This window comes from Gorilla gorilla, chromosome 8 (genome assembly GCF_029281585.2).
Source record: "Gorilla gorilla gorilla isolate KB3781 chromosome 8, NHGRI_mGorGor1-v2.1_pri, whole genome shotgun sequence".
In the NCBI taxonomy this organism is placed as follows: domain Eukaryota; kingdom Metazoa; phylum Chordata; class Mammalia; order Primates; family Hominidae; genus Gorilla; species Gorilla gorilla.
Window position 1 is genome coordinate 104,860,847 of NC_073232.2, and position 23,077 is coordinate 104,883,923.

At 42.7% G+C, this 23,077-nt stretch overlaps 1 protein-coding gene across 1 annotated transcript in view; it reads left to right on the forward strand.

Moving 5' to 3' along the window:
* Positions 1–5,893: 5,893 nt before the first annotated feature.
* Positions 5,894–23,077, forward strand: part of KIF11 (kinesin family member 11) — a 63,004-nt gene continuing 45,820 nt past the window's right edge. Inside the window, exons 1-6 of the mRNA XM_031015337.3 lie at positions 5,894–6,417; positions 19,270–19,402; positions 19,625–19,722; positions 20,165–20,243; positions 22,014–22,199; positions 22,363–22,487. Coding sequence (XP_030871197.1) covers positions 6,341–6,417; positions 19,270–19,402; positions 19,625–19,722; positions 20,165–20,243; positions 22,014–22,199; positions 22,363–22,487 — 698 coding nt within the window. The 5' untranslated portion in view covers positions 5,894–6,340. The remainder of the gene's footprint in view (positions 6,418–19,269; positions 19,403–19,624; positions 19,723–20,164; positions 20,244–22,013; positions 22,200–22,362; positions 22,488–23,077) is intronic.

Here is a 23,077-nt window from a genome sequence, read left to right on the forward strand (position 1 = left end):
TTTAGAACTATTTAACTTTATAAAACATTTCCACGTTCTTCTTTTCTTTTCTTTTCCTTTCTTTTCTTTCTTTCTTTTTTTTTTTGAGACGAAGTCATACTCTGTCACCCAGGCTGGAGTGCAGTGGCATGCTCTTGGCTCACTGCAACTTCTGCCTCCCAGGTTCAGGCAGTTCTCCTGCCTGGTATTACAGGTATGAGCTGCCATGCCCAGCCTCCATGTTTTTCTTTAAGAAAAATAAAAATCAATTTAAAATAGTTTATTCGAGAAGTACATATACTCCTGAAAGAGAAATGCCAGAGCAAACACGTGGGCAATGATGTTGCATTGTTAGAATTCAGTTTAACTAGACTTAAATTATTATAATTGTTATTATTATTGAGACGGAGTCTTGCTGTGTCGCCAGGCTGGTGTGTAGTGGCGTGATCTCGGCTCACTGCAGCCTCTGCCTCCGAAGTTCAAGTGATTCTCCTGCCTCAGTCTCCCGAGTAGCTGGGACCACTGGCACACGCCACCATGCTAATTTTTTTTTTTTTTGTATTTTTAGTAGAGACGAGGTTTCACCATATTGGCTAGGATGGTCTCAAACTCCTGACCTGGTGATCTGCCCATCTTGGCCTTCCAAAGTGCTGGGATTACAGGTGTGAGCCACCACACCCGGCCCCAGCTAATTTGTTTGTTTTGAGATGGAGCCTCGCTCTGTTGCCCAGGCTGGAGTGCAATGGCGTGATCTTGGCTCACTGCAACCTCCACCTCCAGGGTTCAAGTGAGTCTCCTGCCTCAGCCTCCCAAGTAGCTGGGATTACAGTCACGTGCCACCACACCCAGCTAATTTTTGTATTTTTAGTAGAGATGGGGTTTCGCCATGTTGGCCAGGATGGTCTCGAACCCCTGACCTCAGGTGATCTACCTGCCTTGGCCTCCCAAAGTGCTGGGATTACAGGCGTGAGCCTCCGTGCCCAGCCGAGAAATGTTGATTATTAGCCTGAGTAGTTTGAACTCAACAAAGGCAATGTAAAATGACATTTCAGGGACTGCTTAGTGCAACAAAACACTTACATGGGGCCATTAGACCCTGACTATCTCTATTAGACTTAGCCCTGAGGGCAAGTACAATAATTCAGCCTGTATATTCACTGCCAGGCCCACAGTAAGCATTTCAAAAAGAGTATGAGAAAAGTGGATGTGACCAGGCAGGCTCATGCCTATAATCTCAGCACTTTGGGAGGCCGAGGCGGGTGGATCACGAGGTCAGGAGTTCGAGACCATCCTGGCCAACATGGCGAAACCTCGTCTCTACTAAAAATACAAAAATTAGCTGGGTGTGGTAGCGCGTGCCTGTAAACCCAGTTATTCAGAGGCTGAGGCATGAGAATTGCTTGAACCCGGGAGGCAGAGGTTGCGGTGAGCCAAGATTGTGCCACTGTACTCCAGCCTGGCGACACAGCAGTACTCCGTCTCAATTAAAAAAAAAAAAGAATACATGTGCACTTAGCAAATGAAAAAAACTCAATGGGAAAGACAGTAGTTAAGAACCTGGGAGTTGGAATGGGAAAGAATTCTAAGTTCCTTCCCTAATAGTTAACCTTACACTATGATTAAAGTGTAAGTACAGTCATATGCTGTATGACTACAGACAAACTTATTTGGCTAGTTTACTGATAAAATAGTGGAAAATAATAGTTCCTACTTCACAAAGTTGTTCTGAAGATTAAATGAGATGATACACACAAAGCCTTTAGCATGGAGTCTGACTCACAGTAAACCCTAGGTAAATGGTAGCTGTATCTATTATCAAAGGGAGACTCTTGAATGTCTTGCGTCAACCCATGTGACTGTTAACATATATATTGTTTGAATATTTGCTAAAGAGAAAGGAAAGACGGCCCAGCAGGGTAGCTTATGCCTATAATTCCAACAGTTTAGGAGGCTGAGGTGGGAGGATTACTTGAGACCAGGAGTTCAAGACCAGCCTGGGCAGCATAGGGAGACCCCCATATCTACCAAAGGAAAAAAAAAATTAGCCAGGTCTGGTGGCTTGTGCCTATAGTCCCAGCTACTCAGGAGGCTGAGATGGGAGGATCCCTTGAGCCCAGGAGGTCCAGGCTTCAGTGAGCCGTGATGGTGTATTGTACTCCAGCCTTGGTGATAGAGCAAGACCCTGACTCAAAAAAAAAAAAAAAAAAGAAAGAAAGAAAAGGGGATTTTTTTTTTTTTTTTTTTGAGACAGAGTCTAGCTCTGTCACCCAGGCTGGAGTCCAGTGGTGCCATCTCGGCTCACTGCAACCTCTACCTCCTGGGTTGAAGCGATTCTCCTGCTTCAGCCTCCTGAATAGCTGGGACTATAGGCGCCCACCACCACACCTGGCTAATTTTTTTTGTATTTTTAGTAGAGACGGGGTTTTACCATATTTATTGGCCAAACTGGTCTTGAATTCCTGACCTTATGATCTGCCCATCTCGGCCTCCCAAAGTGCTGGGATTAAAGGCATGAGCCACCGTGCCCAGCCAAAAAGGAGAAATTAAGATTTTTTTTTCCTATTGTATCCCAGGTACTTTATATGTTATTTTAATCCTCACAATAATAGTAATTATTATTATCTCCATTTTACAGATAAGGAAACCAGGGCTGATAGAGGTGAAGTAATTTCCTTCTGGTACTCAATATATATTTATTGAGTAAAGCCTTACTTTGGTGTAAGTCTTGTTCAAGACACTGGGAAAATAATACAGAACAAAAAGACAGGGTCCCTAATGAAACTTACATTCTATCCAGGGAGACACACAATATATTGACAATGTAATATATTGTCAATACACACAATATATTGCCTGTAGTGTTATGAAGAAAATAGACAGGGTTCTGAGATAGAAGGTTATAAGAGGAAGGCCAGGTGCAGTGGCTCACATCTGTAATCCCAGCACTTTGGGAGGCCAAGGAGGGCAGATTACTTGAGGCCAGGAGTTCGAGACTAGCCTGGCCAACATGGTGAAACCGAGTCTCTACTAAAAATAGAAAAAAAAATTAGCCGGGCATGGTGGGGCACTTGTAATCCCACCTATTCAGGAGGCTGAGGCACAAGAATTGCTTGAACCCAGGAGGCGGAGGTTGCAGTGAGCTGAGATCCCGCCACTGCACTTCAGCATGGGGGACAGGGCAAGACTCCGTCTCAAAAAAAAAAAAGAAAATTATGAAGAATGTGCTTTAGATAGGGTGGTCAGGAGAGGTGTTTTTAAAAGAGAAAGTTCAACTGAGAGCTGAAGAATGAGATGGGTAAGCCATGCAAAGAGCCAAACAGAGTTCAGGGCAGAGGGTAGGTCAGGTACAAGGGCCTGGCCACAGGAAAAAGCTAGGAGCTCTGAAGCATGGTAATGAGATTTTTGGAAAGTGCCTTTAGTTGGTGGTATGGACAAGGGCCAGATCATGAGGACCCTACAGGGCATGGTAATGAGTTTGGATTTAATTCCAAATACAAATGAGAAGGTAGTGTAAGATTAAAAAGCAGATGAAGAGCATAATCTTATTTTCTTATTTCTTAAAAGACACTTCCCTTGCTGAGTAAATGTAGTGGAGGGGTCGGGGGTAGGAGATAAGGGCAGAAGATAAACTTGTTAAGGAGGTAGATGACAGTTGTTCAGGGAAGAGATAAGAGCCTTGGACTAGGGTGATCATCGGAGGAGAGATAAAATCAACAGGACTCCACTACACGTGGAGGAATCAAAGGTTCTGGTTAGCACCAGTATCCAGATGAGAAAAGATTAGGGTGGAGATAGGTCCCATTTTGAAATGCCAGCGAGCCACCTAAGAGGAGATATCAATAAACAGCTGGCTACTCAAAATAGAGATGACCAGCAGAAGGAGCTGTAGATGCAGTTATTTCCTTGGGGCGGGGGGCTGGGGGGGGGCGCGCATGTAGGGGATTAGCAAGTGGAGGAACACAAAAAGGACATCAGAGCCTTCCACTACACCGGGCTGTTACTTAATAGACTAACACGACATTTAGGTTCCCATGGGTTGTGTGGGCCAGAAGCGCAGTTCCAGGAACCGACTACAACATAGTGTGGGATATGATGTTTCTCTTCAAATAACCCGATCAATCTTTTATTGTTTAATTCATAGTACCCTCCCTTTTTTCTCTTTTTCTCCTTTTTTGCTTTTGTTAAATGCCCAGGCACGCCACAATACCAGGCCTTATCAATACCAGCTCACATTCCTTTCCTTATTTGAAGGGACTAACTTTTTAGCTCATTACAGACACCCCTTCCCCTTTCCTGTCCGTTTTCTTTTAAGTACCCACCTTAGCTAAAAAAAATCAAATGTTTAGCCAACCGGGATTAGTTTAGATTATACGACAAGACCCCAGCAAATGGGAAAAAGATACAGGGGCAGGACTTGCGTCAAAAATAAAGACTCCTGCCCCTTTGTTCAGGTGTGCTCTCCTGGCGACTGGCCAAAAAGGTACCCCTCTGCGCAAAAATAAAATTGCTTTGCTAAAAATCCTTTGTTCAAGTGTTCAATTTCCTTAAGATTTTAAAAGTTATTCATAACAATAGGCTCCCGTTTCAGTATTTCCTGGTGCGGCGTACCACACCTACAGCGGTCGAGTCACGCCAGGCACTGCCAAGACGCCGAAAAGTTCTCCCGCAGCAGGCGGAGGTGACCGAGGGCGCGCAGGCCCCAGCGAGCGCTGCATGCTGGGATCCGTAGGCCGGGGCGGCGGATGTTTGCGCAGCTTCCTTGAGATGCCACCGCCCGCTGCGCCGCGCAGAAACGGGGAGCGCAGCGCGCCCGCGGCCTGCGTCACTCGGTCAGTGCAGTCGTTCTAAAATCGAGGCGGACCCTGCTTTCTTGCCTGGAGTCACTTAGAGATGATGACTAAAGGATAAATTCAGAGTCCTCCAAATGGCGTCCAGTGTCCATTTCATCACGATTTGGAACCTGTAGTAGCCTTATCGCTTAACACTTCCTAATTATTATTATTATTTTCTTTTTGAGAAAGGGCATTGCTCTGTCGCCTAGGCTGGAGTAATCCAGCGACATAATCCCGGCTCAGTGCAGCCTCGATCTCCCGTGTTCAGCGATCCTTCTTCCTCAGCCTCCCGAGTAGATGGGACCAAAAGGCACGCATCACCACACCAGGCTATTTTTTCCCCTCTATTTTTTGTTGAGACCCGTTGGGAGGCGCGGGGAGGGGGGGTCTCCCTATGTCGTCCAGACTGGTCTCAAACTCCTGGAACTTAAGTTATCGTCCTACCTCGGCCCGTTAAAGTGTTGGGATTACAGGCGTGAGCCACCGGGCCCCAACATTAATTATTCTTCAAGCCTATTCTGGACCGGGCGCGGTGGCTCACGCCTGTAATCCCAGCACTTTGGGAGGCCGAGGCGGGTGGATCATCTGAGGTCAGGAGTTCGAGACCAGCCTGGCCAACATGGTGAAACCACATCTCTACTGAAAATACAAATATTAGCCGGGCGTGGTGGCACGCACCTGTAATCCCAGCTACTCGGGGGCTGAAGCAGCAGAATCGCTTGAACCTGGGAAGTGGAGGTCGCAGTGAGCCGAGATCGCGCCACTGCACTCCAGCCTGGGTGACAAGAGCGAGACTCCGTCTCACACACACACACACACACAAAGACTATTCTGGTCTCTGCCTCCGGGATGGCGGCTCGCTTTGGACCTCTCTTCTGTGCTTCTACTGCCCTCTCTTACAATTCTCTAATAATTATAATCATGGCGAGTGCTTACCATATATTCCAATCTATTTACTTCCACAAGCTCATTAATTCTCACCCTAACCCTCTGAGATGGTTACTATTATTTCCTCTCTGCAGCTGAGGGAATTTTGGGCTAGGGACGTTATGTAAGTTGAGCCACGCTACGCTAAAAGTTCCACACTCAGTTCTAGCGTCTCGGCTCTGGACTACCAAGTTCCGGAGCAAGCGGACAGACCACCTCTTTACGTTCCCGAAGGCCACGCTCCGAGGGCGGGGCTCCAGGGAGGATACTGCATCCCATGGTGCCTTGCGCGTCAGCGCAGCCATTGGTCCGGCTACTCTGTCCCTTTTTCAAATTGAGGCGCCGAGTCGTTGCTTGGTTTCTGGGGATTCGGGCGGAGACGAGATTAGTGATTTGGCGGCTCCGACTGGCGCGGGACAAACGCCACGGCCAGAGTACCGGGTAGAGAGCGGGGACGCCGACCTGCGTGCGTCGGTCCTCCAGGCCACGCCAGCGCCCGAGAGGGACCGGGGAGACTCCGGCCCCTGTCGGCCGCCAAGCGCCTCCGCCCCTCACAGCGCCCAGGTCCGCGGCCGGGCCTTGATTTTTTGGCGGGGACCGCCATGGCGTCGCAGCCAAATTCGTCTGCGAAGAAGAAAGAGGAGAAGGGGAAGAACATCCAGGTGGTGGTGAGATGCAGGTAGGGAGAGGGCTGACAGGATTCCGAGCGCTGCGGCTTCGCTGCTGGGCCCCCTACTGCGCGGTCCAGGGAGAGGGATTTTATTTGCATTTCCTGAGGGTCCCAGTTTCTTGGTTCTCCGCGTTCTGTTCGATAAAAATGACACCCGGTTGCTGTGTGTATGTGGTTTTTAGGAGAAAATAGCATGTTTGATTTGATCACTGTTCCATACTGAAAAGTGCGTTCTTATGTTTAAACTATAGTCAATTAAGATTTAGGTGTCACTTTTATATGCTACTTCATGTAGTTTGTCAGTTTGGAAGTAAGACTGAATACCTATTTTGCAGATGGTTAAGCACTTACGTTGGTATTATTACCTCTAAAAAGCAATCAATCACTGTTCTCTTTATTCTAGATGCAATATTTTCTGCATCCCTACTAAACAAGTAAACATCTCTGTCTTTAAACATTAAAAATTAAGTTATAAAGTGAGTTTATGTTTTTTAAAAGATCAAGACAAGTTAAGCTAGTGTAAATTTCTGATTGTGCTGCAGTTTTCCCTTCCATCTGCCTGTTTGTTCATAGACCAAACTAAACGGATATTTCGAGATAAAGGGATGTGGAGGGGTGTTCGGCCCTCCCCTGACTGGTTTCCAAATAACTTCCCAATTTTAAAATGAGCTAGAAACTGCTGCTTAGTTAGAATTGATTTATTCAACTTTTTAGAGGCTCTCCACAGTTTACTGAGTATGTGTGTTTTGTGTGGCTGTTTTTGTGGCTGTTAACAGTTGCTGTTGCAACTTTTCTGTAAACCCCGAAGTATTCTAAAATTAAAAGGTTATTTTTTAGAAAAACTTGTATCAACAAACTTTCTTAGGCTATTGTTTACTCGGCCCTGGTAACTTGAATTGTGGATATCGAAGGTGATGACTAGGTTTCTAAACTAGGTGCCAGAGAGGAAATTGGGTGGCAGGCTTAAGTCTAGCCAGTGACACTTAATAGTTGTTGTACTCTGGGGCTTCTGTTAGTAGTTAGTTGTTTGAAGATTTTTATTTAAAAATGCAGTGCATATAACAAGTGCAAATTTTAAAATTATTTTGGTTGTTTAATAAAACCAGGCAATATTACCTTTTCCGTATGCATTTATTTAATTTCTTTTTTTAATGTTAGTTACAAAATATTTCAGACTTACAAAAAGTTATTAAGAACAATGTAATAAACATTTGTATATTCATCACCCAGATTAAGAAACAAAACAATCATTGCTGGAGCCCCCCTTTTCCCTCTCCATCCCTTTTCCTCCAGCCACTGTTAACCATTATCTTGAACTTGATGTTTATGATCCGTATACATTTCAAGTCTTAGAAGAGATTTACTTTATCACCAATGAATAGAATAGTTCTTTGCTTGTGTCTAATATTTACAATAATTTTTGTGTAAAGAGATTTTTTTTTTTTTCAGATTAGCCTTTATCTTTCAAATAGCCTTCCTGGTGCGTCTGTCATTAAGCTTTAGTAAATAGGCGGCTTATGAGTTACGAGGTCCTCAGGGGTTGGCAAGCGAGGTCCTCGGGTTGGTAAGCCTTTTCTGTAAAGGGCCCAGAGAAATAAATATTTATTTTATTTAAATACTTTAGGCTTTGCAGATCACATGTGGTTTATCAGTTTTTTTTGAGACGGAGTCTCGCTCTCTTAGGCCGTAGTGCAGTGGTGCAATCTCAGCTCACTGCAACCTCCGCCTCCCGGATTCAAGCGATTTTCCCACTTCAGCCTCTCAGGTAGCTGGGATTACAGGCGCACACCGCCATGCCTGGCTAATTTTTGTATTTTTAGTAGAGATGGGGTTTCACCATGTTGGCCAGGCTGGTCTCGAACTCCTGACCTCAGAGAATCCACCCGCCTCGGCCTCCCAAAGTGCTGGGATTATAGGCGTGAGCTACTGTACCCCTCTACATGTGGCTTCTGTCTCATTATTTTCTGATCTTTTTTTTTTAAGAACACTTTAAAACTGTAAAAATCATTCTTAAATCTGGCAGGGCAGGGGCCAGGTTTGACCCACAGGTTAAAGTTTACAGATTCCTACATAATGCGCTACTGGTTCTCTTTCTTATGCCCCTCCTATTCCGTCCCCTATTTTTTTCCCAATTTAAAAAGTCGTTTTCAAATACACATAATATAAAATTTAACATCTTAACCACTTTTAAGTGTACAGTTCAGTGATATTAAATACATAATATTCTGCGACAATTACTACCATCCATCTCCATAACTCTTTTCATCATGAAAAACTGAAACTCTATACACATTAAACAATAACTCCCCATTTCCCTCTCCCATCAACCCGACACCTACCATTCGACTGTCTATGATTTTGACTACTCTAAGTACTTCATAAAGTGGAGTCATAATACAGTATTTATCCTTTTGTGACTTGCTCATTCCACTTAGGCATAATGTCCTCCAGGTTGGACCATGTTGTAGCAAATGTCAGGGTTTTCTTCCTTTTTAAGGCTGCATAGTATTTATTATATGTATATACCACATTTTGCTTGTCCCTTCATATGTCAATGGACACTTGAGTTACTTCTTTTTTTGTTGTTGTTTTTGAGACCAAGTCTCGCTCTGTTGCCCAGGCTGGAGTGCAGTGGCGCGGTCTTGGCTCACACTGCAAGCTCCATCTCCCGGGTTCACGCCATTCTCCTGCCTCAGCCTCCCAAGGAGCTGGGACTACAGGCGCCCGCCATCTCGCCCGGCTAATTTTTTGTATTTTTAGTAGAGACGGGGTTTCACCATATTAGCCAGGATGGTCTCCATCTCCTGACCTTGTGATCTGCCCACCTCGGCCTCCCTAAGAGCCGGGATTACAGGCGTGAGCTACGGAGCCCCGCCTTGAGTTACTTCTTACTTTTAGCTATTATGAATAATGTTGCTATGAATATGGGTTTTCAATTCTTTTGGGTATTTACCCAGAATTGTAATTGCTGGATCATATGATAATTCTATTTTAAAGTTTTTGAGGAACCGACAAACTATTTTCCACAGTGGCTGGACCATTTTACATTCCCACCAACAGTGCATAAGGGTTCCAATTTCTCCACATCCTCACCAACATTTATTTTCTGTTTCTTTTTTTTTTTTCAAGTAGCCATCCATTGGGTGTGAGGTGCTATCTCATTGTAGTTTTGATTTGTATTTCCCTAATGATTAATGATGTTGAGCATCTTTTCATGTGTTTACTGGCCATTTTGTGTATCTTTGGAGAAATGTCTGTTTAAGTCCTTTGCCCATTTTTAAATTGGTTTGCTTTTTTGTTGTTGAGTTTTAGGAATTTTCTATATATTTTGGATATTTTCAGATACATAAATGGCAAAAATTTTTTCCCCATTACTGTGGGTTGCCTTTGTACTCATTGATACCGTGTGGTCTTTTCCTTTCTTTTTCTTTTTGGAACCAGTGCATGGCCTCTTTGTTGATTCTGTGTTTGGCCCCAGTGCAGCCTGTTCTGTGCTATGTGTCTGCAGTGCTGAAACCAGGCCTACCCAGCACCATATAGAAGTCCAGGCTGTAGATACCAATGCATGGGTCACATTTGATACCCAAATCTATGTGTTCCTGGATCTCCAAACCAAAGTTTCCAGTATCTGAGAAGTTGTTTTTTCTTGATTCACACTCCTGCATCTTTAGACCTTTCTTCAGGGTTTCTTCTGCTTTGGCCCTTTGTGCAGTGGGTGGCAATCTTCATTTCTCCTGATGCTAAAGGATCTGACAATGTATTTGACTTTGGAGAACACAGGGGTCTGGCCTATGAGCTGCTCCAACACCTTGGCTGCTGGGGTCAGTCATCTTCAGTCTCCTCCATACAGATGTTGAGACAGAAAATCGTTCTGTCACCCAGGCTGGAGTGCAGTGGCACAGTCTCGGCTCACTGTAACCTCTGCCTGTCAGGTTCAAGCAATTCTTATGCTTCAGCCTCCCAAGTATCTGGGATTACAGGTGTGCACCACCATGCCTGGCTAATTTTTTGTATTTTTAGTAGAGATGGGGTTTCGCCTTGTTGGCCAGGCTGGTCTTGAACTACTGGCCTCAAGTGATCCACCCATTTTGGCCTCCCAAAGTGCTGGGATTATGAGTGTGAGCCCTCATCTGGCCAGAGTTCTCTTTTTTTACCTTGATCCTGCACTATGATGGAGAAAAGGAAGATAAAGTCTTTTTTTTTTCCCTTGGGTTTGTTTGTTTGTTTGTTTTTTGAGACGGAATTTTGCTCTCGTTGCCTAGGCTGGAGTGCATTGGTACGATCTTGGCTTACTGCAACCTCCGCCTCCTGGGTTCAAGCCATTTTCCTGCCTCAGCCTCTAGAGTAGCTGGGATTACAGGCATGCGCCACCACGCCTGGCTAATTTTGTATTTTTAGTAGAGATGGGGTTTCACCATGTTGGTCAGGCTGGTCTTGAACTCCTGATCTCAGGTGTTCCGCCCACCCTGGCCTCCCAAAGTACTGGGATTACAGGCGTGAGCCCGTGCCTGGGCTATTTTTTTTTCTCACCTTTAAATATAGTATCTTGCTTTATTGCCCAGACTTGTTGTGAACTCCTGGGCTCAAATAGTCCTCCTACCTCAGCCTTCCAGGTAGCTGGGATCACAGGGATGCTGTCTTTTGATACACAAACATTTTAAATTTTTATGAAGTCCAGTTTGTCTTTTTGTTTTTGTTCCCTGTATCTTTGGTGTTATATCCAAGAAATCATTGCCAAATCCATTGTTGTGAAGCTTTTGCCTTATGTTTTCTTCTAAGAGTTTTATAGCTTTAGGTCTTACATACATTTTTGATCCATTTTGAGTTAATTTTTGTATATTGTGTTAGATAAGGGTCCAACCTCATTCTTTTGCATATGGATATTTAGTTTCCCAGCACCATTTGGTGAAAAGCTTGTCTTTTTCTGATTGAATGGTCTTGGCAACCTTATTAAAAATCATTTGCTCATATGTAAGAGGGCTTATTTCTAAGTGCTGTTCTGTTCCATTGGTCTATAAGTCTGTCTTTATGTCAGTACCACATGGTTTTGATTATTGCAGCTTTGTAGTAAGTTTTGAAATCGGGAAGTGTGAGTCCTCCAGCTTTGTTCTTTTTCAAGATTGTTTTGGCTATCTGGACTCCCTTGGGATTCCGTATGAATTTGAGGATGAATTTTTCTATTTTTGTAAAACACGTCATTGGGATTTTAATAGGGATTACATTGAATCTATAGATCACTTTGGGTAGTATTGGCATCTTAACAATATTAAGTCTTTCAGTTCATGAACAAGGGATGTGTTTCCATTTATTTATGCCCCTTAATTTCTGCCAGCAGTTTTTTTTTTTGTTTTTTTTTTTTTTTGAGATGGAGTTTCGCTCTTGTTGTCCAGGCTGGAGTGCAGTGGCACAATCTTAGCTAATTGCAACCTCCACCTCCCGAGTTCAAGTGATTCTCCTGCCTCAGCCTTCCGAGTAGCTGGGATTACAGGTATGCGGCACCACGACCAGCTAATTTTTGTATTTTTACTAGAGACAAAGTTTCACCATGTTGGTCAGGCTGGTCACGAACTCTTGACCTCAGGTGATCCACCCGCCTTGGCCTCCCAAAGTGCTGGGATTATAGGCGTGAGCCACTGCGCCTGGCCTCAGCAGTGTTTTATAGTTTTCATTTTATAAGTCTTTCACCTCCTTGGTTAAATTAATTATTAATATTTTATTCTTTTTGATGCTATTTTAAATTGAGTTGTTTTTGTAATTTCCTTTTTAGATTGTTCATTCTTAGTGTATAAAAATGTAACTGGAGGCTGGACGCAGTCGCTCTCACCTGTTATCCCAGCACTTTGGGAGGCAAGGTGGGCCTCCCAACTCCTGATCACGAGATCAGGAGTTCAAGACCAGCCTGGCCAACATAGTGAAACCCTGTCTCTACTAAAAATACAAAAATTAGCCATGCATGGTGGCGCATGCCTGTAGTCCCAGCTACTTAGGAGGCTGAGGCAGGAGAATCGCTTGAACCTGGAAAGTGGAGGTTGTGGTGAGCCAAGATCGTGCCACTGTACTCCAGCCTGGGCAACAGAGTGAGACTCTGTCTCAAAAAAAAAAAAAAAAAAAAAAAAGAAACGTCGCTGGATTTTGCTTGTTGACTTTGTATCCACCTACTTTGCTGAATTCACTTATTAGTTCTAACAGTTTTTGTGTGTGTGTGTGTGTAATTTTAGAGTTTTCTTTTTTTCTGTTTTTTTTTTTTTTTTTTTTTTTTTTGAGATGGAGTCTCGCTTTGTTGCCAGGCTGGAGTGCAGTGGCGCGATCTCGGCTCACTGCAACCTCTACCTCCCAGGTTCAAGCAATTCTCCTGCCTCAGCCTCCCGAGTAGCTGGGACTACAGGTGCACGCTACGACGCCCAGCTAATTTTTGTATTTTTAGTAGAGACGGGGTTTCACCATGTTGGCCAGGATGGTCTCGATCTCTTGACCTCGTGATCCACCTGCCTTGGCCTCCCAAAGTTCTGGGATTACAGCCGTGAGCCACTGTGCCTGGCTTTTTTTTTTTTTTTTTTTATTAACTATTGAACTTCTGTTTATTATTATTATTTATTTATTTATTTATTTATTTATTTTTTGAGACGAAATCTCGGTCTGTCGCCCAGGCGGGAGTGCAGTGGTGTGATCTCGGCTCACTGCAGCCTCCGCCTCCCGGGTTCAAGCAATTCTGTGCCTCAGCCTCCGGAGTAGCTGGGATTATAGGCGCTCGCCACCATGCCCGGCCAATTTTTGTATTTTTAGTAGAGATGGGGTTTCATCACGTTGGTCAGGCTGGTCTTGAACTCCTGACCTCGTGATCCGCCCGCTTCGGCCTCCCAAAGTGTTGGGATTACAGACGTGAGCCACTGCACTCGGCCTTATTTTTATTATTTTTTTCATCAACTTTTAAGTTCTGGGGTACATGTGCATGATGTGCAGGTTTATCACATAGGTAAACCTGTGCCATCACAGTTTGCTGCACAGATCAACCCATCACCTAGCTATTAAGCCCAGCATCCACTAGCTATTCTTCTTGATGCTCTAGCTCCTTTTGCCCCACAGAATTTTAGGGTTTTCTTTCTTTTCTACTTTTTTTTTCTTTTGAGACAGACTCTCGCTCTGTCACCAGGCTGGAGTGCAGTGGCACAATCTTGGCTCATTGCAACCTCTGCCTCCTGGGTTCAAGCGATTCTCCTGCCTCAGCCTCCCGAGTAGCTGGGACTACAGGCATGCGCCCATGCCTAGCTAAGTTTTTGTAGTTTTAGTAGAGACAGGGTTTCACTATGTTGGCAAGGCTGGTCTCAAACTCCTGACCTCAAGTCCCCTTGGGGTTCCTGAACTACTGGGATTATAGGCGTGAGCCACCACGCCCGGCCAGATTTTCTATATAAAAGATCATATAATCTGCAGACAGATAATTTTACTTTTTCCTTTTCTTTCTTTTTTTCTTTTTTTGAGATGGAGTCTCGCTCTGTCGCCCAGGCTGGAGTGCGGTGGCGCCATCTCTGCTCACTGTTACCTCTGCCTCCTGGGTTCAAGCAGCTCTCTGCCTCAGCCTCCCAAGTAGCTGGGATTACATGCACATGCCACCACGCCCAGCTAATTTTTGTATTTTTAGTAGAGGTGGGAGTTCATCATCTTGGCCAGGCTGGTCTTGAACTCGTGGCCTCGTGATCCGTCCGCCTTGGCGTCCCAAAGTGCTGGGATTACAGGCATGAGCCACCGCTCTTGGCCCTCAACCTTTTCCTTTTCAATTTGGATGCCTTTTCTTTTTCTTTTTCTTCCTTTTTTTTTTTTTTTTTGAGATGGAGTCTCGCTCTGTTGCCCAGGCTGGAGTGCAGTGGTGCAATCTCTGCTCGCTGCAACCTACGCCTCCTGGGTTCAAACAATTCTCCTGCCTCAGCCTTCCGAGTAGCTTGTACTACAGGCATGTGCCACCATAAACGGCTAATTTTTTTTTTTTTTCGTATTTTTAGTAGAGACGGGGTTTTGCCGTTTTAGCCAGGCTGGTCTCGATCTCTTGACCTCGTGATCCGCCTGCCTCAGCCTTCCAAAGTGCTGGGATTACAGGCGTGAGCCACCATGCCTGGCCCTTATTTTTCTTTCTTGCCTAATTACTCTAGCTAGAACTTACAGTATTATGTCGAATGGAAGTGGCAAAAGTGGGCATTGGGCATCCTTGTCTTGCTCCTGTTCTTTTATTTGTTAGTTTGTTTGAGATCCTCCTGCCTCAGTTTCCTGAGTAGCTGGGACTATAGACACACTACTACACCCAGCTAATTAAAAAAATAATTTTTTTTTTTAGAGGTGGGGTCTCGCTATGTTTCCCATGCTGATCCTGAACTCCTGGTTTCGGGTGATCCTCTACTCTTACCCTCCCATAGTGCTGTGATTACAGGCATGAACCACTGTGCTGGCCCTGTTCTTGTTTTTAGAGGAACATTCTTCAGTCTTTGACCATCAATTATGTTTGCTGTGGGTTTTTCATATGTTGCTTTTATTTTGTTGAGGTAGTTTCACTCTATTCCTAGTTTGTTGAGCATTTTTATGACTAATGGGTTTTGAATTTTGTCACATGCTTTTCCTGCATCGATTGACATGATTCTGTGGTTTCCTTCATTCTGTTAATGTGGTATATTACATTGATCAATTTTTACATGTTGGACCATCCCTGTATTCCAGGAATAAATCCCACTTGGTCATGGTGTATAATCCTTGTGCTGCTCAGTTCAATGTGTTGGTATTTTGTTGAGGATTTTTTTTTATCAGTGTTCGTAAGGGATAGTGATCTGTAGTTTTCTTGTAGTTGCCTTTGTCTGGCTTTGGTATCAGGGTAATGCTTGCCTCACAAAATGAGTTGGGAAGTGTTCTCTCCTTTGCCAGATTTTTTCTGGGAAAAGATTGAGAAGAACTGGTATTAGATCTTCTTGAAATGTTTTATAGAATTCACCTATGAAACTATCAGATCTAGGGCTTTTCTTTGTCAGGAGATTTTTGGTTAGTGAGTCCATTCTTTACTGGTTATAGCTCCATTCAGAATTTCCATTTCTTTGTGATTTAGTCTTTGTAAGTATTGTCTTTCTAGGAATTTGTTCAGCTGGGTTATCCGATTTGTTGGCGTACAATTGTTGAAAATACTCTTTCAACAATAAGAGAGAAGACACAAATAACTAGTTCTTTTGTTTCCAGTTCCTTTAGTTGTAAAGTTAGCGTGTTGATATGAGATCTTTCTTGCTTTTTAATGTAAGCATTCATAGCTATAAATTTCCCCCTTAGCACTGCTTTTGCTGTGTCCCGTAAGTTTTGGTATGTTGTATTTTCATTTTCATTAATCTCTAAAATTTTCTAATTTTCCTTGTGATGCCTTTGAACCCTGGTTACTTAAACACACACACACACGTGTGTGTGTGTGTGTGTGTGTGTGGTTTTTTGTTTGTTTTGAGACTGAGTTTCGCTCTTGTTGCCCAGGCTGGGGTGCAATGGTGCGATCTCGGCTCACTGCAACCTCTGCCTCCCGGTTCAAGCGATTCTCCTGTCTCAGCCTCCAGAGTAGCTGGGATTACAGGTGCCTGCCACCACGCCTGGCTAATTTCACACACACATTTAAAAAATACATCTACCTGCTTTTACTTCAGAATCTTTGCAATTTCTGTTCTCTCTGCCTGAAAATTTTTTCCACCAAAATATCTACAGGGCCTGGCTCCCTTGCTTTTTAGGTTCTGCTTAAATATCACCTGCATAGAAGCATTCCCTAACTGCCCTAAAATAGCAACCAACTATCTTCCACCCTCAACACTTCCTATCCCCCTTAAACTGCTTTCTTTTCTTTTTCTTTTCTTTTTTTTTTTTTTTTTTTTTTTTGAGACAGAGTCTCGCTCTGTTGCCCAGGCCTGGAGTGCAGTGGCGCATTCTTGGCTCACCGCAACCTCCACTTCAGCCTCCCAAGTAGCTGGGACTGTAGGTGGCTGCCACCATGCCTGGCTAATTTTTTTTTTTTTTGAGATGGAGTTTCACTCTTTCACCCAGGCTGGAGTGTAGTGGCACAGTCTTGGCTCACTGCAGCCTCCATCTCCCAGGTTCAAGTGATTTCTGGCTAATTTTTGTATTTTTAGTAGAGATGAGGTTTCACCATATTGGCCGGGGCTAGTTTCGAACTTCTGACCTCAAGTGATCTGCCCACCTTGGCCTCCCAAAGTGCTAGGATTACAGGTGTGAGCCACTGTGCCTGGCCTAATTTTTGTATTTTTAATAGTGATGGGTTTTTACCATGTTGGCCAGGCTGATCTCAAACTCCTGACCTCAAGTGATTCACCCACCTCAGCTTCCCGAAGTGCTGAGATTACAGGCGTGAGCCACTGTGCCTGGCCTGCTTTATTTTCATTTCTAATTTATCAGCATCTAATATATTTATTCATTTTATAGTCATCTCTTCCTTCAACTAAGTTAAAAGCTCCCTGAGCACAGGATTTTGGTGTTTTTTTCTTTCCTTTAACTTTGTGTTGTTCATTGCTATATCTCCAGTGTCTAGAAAATTACCTATCACATAGTAAGTACTTGATGAATATTTGTGGAATGAGTTAATTTAGCACTTCTCCACAGGATAGGACTTAGGTTTTTTTAATCCTCAATCTCCCTTCCCTCACCATTTTGATTGTTTGAATTTTTATATAACTATGGTGAAGCCAACAAATTGATGGATTTGTTAGTGTGAGCAGCCGAAACTTTGCAATTTCTAATAAGTTAGAGAAGTCTGGGTAGGAAACTAATGACTTGGCAGTACTCTTTCTTAGAGTACACATGGTCCCTAAAGCTTCTCTGAGAATTTTGATAACTTTGAGGAATGTGTGATCTGTATGAATTTCCTATCACTCAGTCCTGACAATGTGAATGGTATTCATTTGGTAACTTAATTTTATACGTCCAGGCAAGATACTAGTTTAGGGGATGCCAAAAATAATAGACTAATTGGAAAAGCTTTAGCCACATGAGAGCAATTCACTCCACTTGATGCTCTTGGCCTACCTCGGTATAAGTTGGTTCTACCTTAGTTTTGTTGAAGTTTTAATAATACTGTACATTCATGTCGGTTATATGCATTGTGTAAGTTTTAGTATAGTTGGCAAATGAAAGCATTACCAGATAGTACCTGGGAGTTAAGTTTCCTAGGATCACAGATTTGGTCTTCTGATCACTTGGAAGTATACTTAGAGTGGGCTGTGCCAGGGGAGGTTGAGGTATCCTTCTTAAATAAGTAGCAACTTGGTTTATCTAGTGATAAGGGGGAAATAATTTCCTGTTTGGCACTTTCTCCAAAATGTATTATACTCAATGGGAAAAATGAACTCAGGTCAAGATTATGTCTCTCCCTTTGGCCCAGACATGTATTAAGTATATAATTATCTTATTGATGCTACTCTGTGGACTGTGATATTAGTTTTCCCATAATTCCTCTTAGGATGACATTTATTAGGCAATGTAGTTTAACAGATATTTAAGAACCTACTGTGTGCTAAGCATGGTAGTCGTTGCTGGGGAAACAGTAAACTAGACAGTATTTCTTTCTATAGTGATCTGAGGTTTAGTGGGTAACACATAAAAAAAAGATAAGAGAGGTGATGTTTAGAAAAGGTGTATAAAGGGTGCTGTAAGAATATATAGCAGACATTTAATGTGGTCTTGGTTGGAGCAGGTGGGGGAGGCACATAGCATGGAAAGGACTTCCTGAGGAAATAATCATTTCAACTAAATACCTACTCAGGCATTTCCGTAGAATGATGACTCTTGATCCAGTCGGCAGTGTAGACCTTCTGTGTCTATTCACTCATTTAAAAATGGGGCTAATAATATTATCAACCTCACAGTGTTGTGTGGACAAACTGAGTGAGCACAATGTAAAGCACTTGAAACAATAAGTACCTGGCACATAGTAAGTACTCAACTTATTAGTCATTATTTTTATGTACTTTTTATTTTGTGCCAGGTATCTACTGGCAGATTAGTATTTTGAACACAAATTTGACATGTTTTTTTCTACTACATCATAACCTAATTTGATCGGATTTTTTTTTTTTTTTTTTTTTTGAGACGGAGTTTCGCTCTTGTTGCCCAGGCTGGAGTGCAATGGCGTGATCTCGGCTCACCGCAACCTCCGCCTCCCAGGTTCAAGCAATTCTCCTGCCTCAGCCTCCCAAGTAGCTGGGATTATAGGCATGCGCCACCATGCCCAGCTACTTTTGTATTTTTAATAGAGACAGAGTTTCTCCATGTTGGACAGGCTGGTCTTGAACTCCCGACCTCAGGTGATCTGCCCGCCTCGGCCTCCCAAAGTGCTGGGATTACAGGCGTGAGCCACTGCGCCCAGCCTTGATCAGATTTTAAGAATAGGAGAAATGGAATTCTGAAAAATAAGTTTGGCATTTTTACAAGTTAAAACCTGTTAGTGGCTGGGCACAGTGTCTCACTTCTGTAATACTAGCACCTTGGGAAGCTGAGGTGGGATAATCACTTGAGCCCAAAAGTTTGAGACCAGCCTGTGCAACACAGCAAGACCCCATCTCTACCGTCAAAACAAAACAAATCTATTAGTATCTGCTCTAAGAAGCTGCCAGAATTGTAATGTCTTAACATATCTTTGAACATTTAAAAAATTATATTTGTGAAACTTGAGACACATAATTTTACTGTCTGCTTTAGCAGTATCACTTAGTCCTGATTTAATCTCCATCACCAACAATGTGGTCAAAATTTCGCATTTTTCTTGACAAATGTAGTTAGTGAAAATGTCATTGATAACCTGAGAACTAAGAGCCCCTGAATGACTTTGTGTATTTCTTTTTATAGACCATTTAATTTGGCAGAGCGGAAAGCTAGCGCCCATTCAATAGTAGAATGTGATCCTGTACGAAAAGAAGTTAGTGTACGAACTGGAGGATTGGCTGACAAGAGCTCAAGGAAAACATATACTTTTGATATGGTAACATATGGTGCAATTTCTTTATTATCCACTAATGTAAAATAATTTTAATATACATATTTTACCTGGAAAATGGTGTATACTTAGAAATTTCAGTTGTCTCTGAATTGTCAGATGGCTTCTAGTGGGCTGAATTATGAATTAGTTAACATACGAAAAACAAAATTATTAAAATGAGTAATTTTGAGGTTGATTTTTTTTTTTAATTCTTTTTTTTGTTAGGTGTTTGGAGCATCTACTAAACAGATTGATGTTTACCGAAGTGTTGTTTGTCCAATTCTGGATGAAGTTATTATGGGCTATAATTGCACTATCTTTGCGTAAGTAAAAGGGTGTTTTTTCAGATTTATGAAAAAGCTTAAATGCTTGTGTTTTTTGTTGTTGTTTGTTTGTTTTTTGAGACGGAGTTTCACTCTTGTTGCCCAGGCTGGAGTGCAATGGCGCGATCTCGGCTCACTGCAGCCTCTGCCTCCTGGGTTCAAGCAATTCTCCTGTTTCAGCCTCCCGAGTAGCTGGGATTACAGCTGCCTGCCACCATGCCCGCTAATTTTTGTATTTTTAGTAGAGACGTGGTTTCACTGTGTTGGCCAGGCTGGTCTCGAACTCCGGACCTCAGGTGATCCGCCCACCTCGGCCTCCCAAAGTGTTGGGATTATAGGCGTGAGCCACTGTGCCTGGCTTGTTTTTTGTTTTTTTAGTCTATCACTAAGAGTCATATGGGTGCATGTTTCTTTTTGATTTAACACTTGTTAATCTTTACAGGTATGGCCAAACTGGCACTGGAAAAACTTTTACAATGGAAGGTGAAAGGTCACCTAATGAAGAGTATACCTGGGAAGAGGTATTTATTGTTTATAACATACTTTTATCTCTAATGTGGCTGAAATTTAACTGTATAAAACTTGTTTGAGGGCCTCTGTCTTGAAATAGAGATCAGAGTACCTATGTCAAAATGAACTTAGGATAAACCACTACTACAGTAAAATTAAAGTGCATGGTATGACTCCTGTTTAAGAAACAGCCTCAATGGAAGAGGAAGGACCAATATATATGGCACAGTTATATGATAAAAGAGGGGTCTATTTATGACAGAATGGTTGGAGCAGAATATTGTAGAAAAGTTGGAATATGAGTGAGGCTTGAAGGCAGGGAGGGCTTTGTATTGAAGGAATGGGTCTCAGAAAGTTAGCGTGGCCAGGGGAAGTATAGTATTTTATTCATGATGATCCTAAGTGTTCAAGAAATTAAGATGAATGTATTGTTTAATATTGCAGAAAGCATATACTATGTTTTACAAAGATTTCCATGAATTTAAGTGAGTTTAATAACTAAGAGAGAGAACAAATACTGGAAGAAAGTTGAAAGAAGAACAAAGACAAGTTGAACTAGAGCTGAAGTGTTAAAACTTTTTTTAAAAAGTTTAGTTTTAAATTTAGTAATGTGTTTAAATTTAAATGAGTTTAATAACTAGTTAATTGGCCGGGCACGGTGGCTCATGCCTGTAATCCTAGCACTTTGGGAGGTTGAGGCGGGCAGATCACCTGAGGTCAGCAGTTCGAGACCAGCCTGGCCAACATGGTGAAACCCGGTCTCTACTAAAAATAGAAAAATTAGCTGGGTGTGGTGGCGCATACCTGTAATCCCAGCTACCCGAAAACGAGACTCTGTCTCAAACAAAAAAACAAAAAACCAAAAAACTAGTTAATTAAAAAAAAAATTTTTTTTTAATTTTTTTTTTTTTTTTTTTTTTTAAATTTTAAAGTGATGGGGTCCCACTGTGTTCCCCAGGCCAGTCTTGAACTCTTGGGCTTCAGGAGTCCTCCCACTTCAGCCTCCTGAGTAGCTGGGATTAGAGGCACATACTACCTTGCCCAGCTAATTTTCCAAATTATTGACAGTTGGGTAGAACCTTTCTTCTAGTGGTTACATAATTGAGTCATTAACTTACTTTACATATATAAAGTTATGAAATTGTTACCATAGGAGATATGGAATAGGCTTAAAGCATAGTTTCGCTGGGCAGAATTATTGAACTTGGCGCTTTTTTTTTTGAGATGGAGTCTCGCTCTGTCGCCCAGGCTGGAGTACAGTGGCTCGATCTTGGCTCACTGCAACCTCCACCTCCCGGGTTCAAGTGATTCTCCTGCCTCAGCCTCCTGAGTAGCTGGGACTACAGGTACATACCACCAAGTCCGGCTAATTTTTGTATTTTTAGTAGAGATGGGGTTTCACCATGTTGGCCGGGATGGTCTTGATCTCCTGACCTTGTGATCCACCTGCCTTGACCTCCCAAAGTGCTGGGATTATAGGCGTGAGCCACCGTGCCCGGCCGAACTTGGCTTTTTAAGTAGATAGGTTCCATTGGTTTCTATGTAATGCTCAGGGATGAAGATGGCTAAGAAGTGTGACAGGTTTATGGAGGGTTTGAAGACTACTGTTGAACAGACTGTTGTAAATGACTTCTCTAACATTAGGTTAGTTGTTTCTTTTTTTTTGTTTTAACTTGCTTTGCCATACTTATGTTTAAATATATTATAAAGGAGGCCCATGTATTTTAACTGCCACAGTAAATGGCATTCTTCCTTTATATTAGTCCTTATTATAATTTCAGGATCCCTTGGCTGGTATAATTCCACGTACCCTTCATCAAATTTTTGAGAAACTTACTGATAATGGTACTGAATTTTCAGTCAAAGTGTCTCTGTTGGAGATCTATAATGAAGAGCTTTTTGATCTTCTTAATCCATCATCTGATGTTTCTGAGAGACTACAGATGTTTGATGATCCCCGTAACAAGGTAATTCAGTCTTTGAGAATGAAATGTCTCTGAATTTTAATGTGTGAGGCTTTGAGAAGTCAGAGAGAGAGAGTGTGTGTGTGTGTGTGTGTGTGTGTGTGTGTGTGTGTGTGTGTGTGTGTTTTAACCAATCTAATGGATGTTCTTTTGGTATTTTGGTCAGAGAGGAGTGATAATTAAAGGTTTAGAAGAAATTACAGTACACAACAAGGATGAAGTCTATCAAATTTTAGAAAAGGGGGCAGCAAAAAGGACAACTGCAGCTACTCTGATGAATGCATACTCTAGGTAAGAAAGCCATAGTCTCTTCCCTAGCCCCATTTTCTTTTAAGAAGAATTAGGAACTTGGAGAAAGTCAAATTGGGGTAGGTCAGGGTATGTGGGTCACGTACCTAGATTTTGTGTTATAAGGAGGGGTCGTTGGTAATTGGCTTGAGATTTATATGGAAGGAACCAATATTGGAAGAATGTTGAAAGGAGAACAAAGATAAGTTGAACCATAGCTGAAGTATTAAACTTTTTTTTTTTCTTTTTTGAGACCAATTTTCGTTCTTGTTACCCAGGCTGGAGTGCAGTGGCGCGATCTTGACTCACTGTAACCTCTGCCCACCGGGTTGAAGCAATTCTCCTGCCTCAGCCTCTTGAGTAGCTGGGATTACAGGTGTCTGCCACTATGCCCAGCTAATTTTTGTATTTTTGGTAGAGATGTGGTTTCACCATGTTGGCCAGGCTGGTCTCGAACTCCTGACCTCAGGTGAACCACCTGCCTTGGCCTCCCAAAGTGCTGAGATTACACGTGTGAGCCACCGCGCCCGGCCTAAACTTTTTTAAAGTAGAAGAATCCTTTTATTCTAGTAACATGATATATGGAAGCCCAG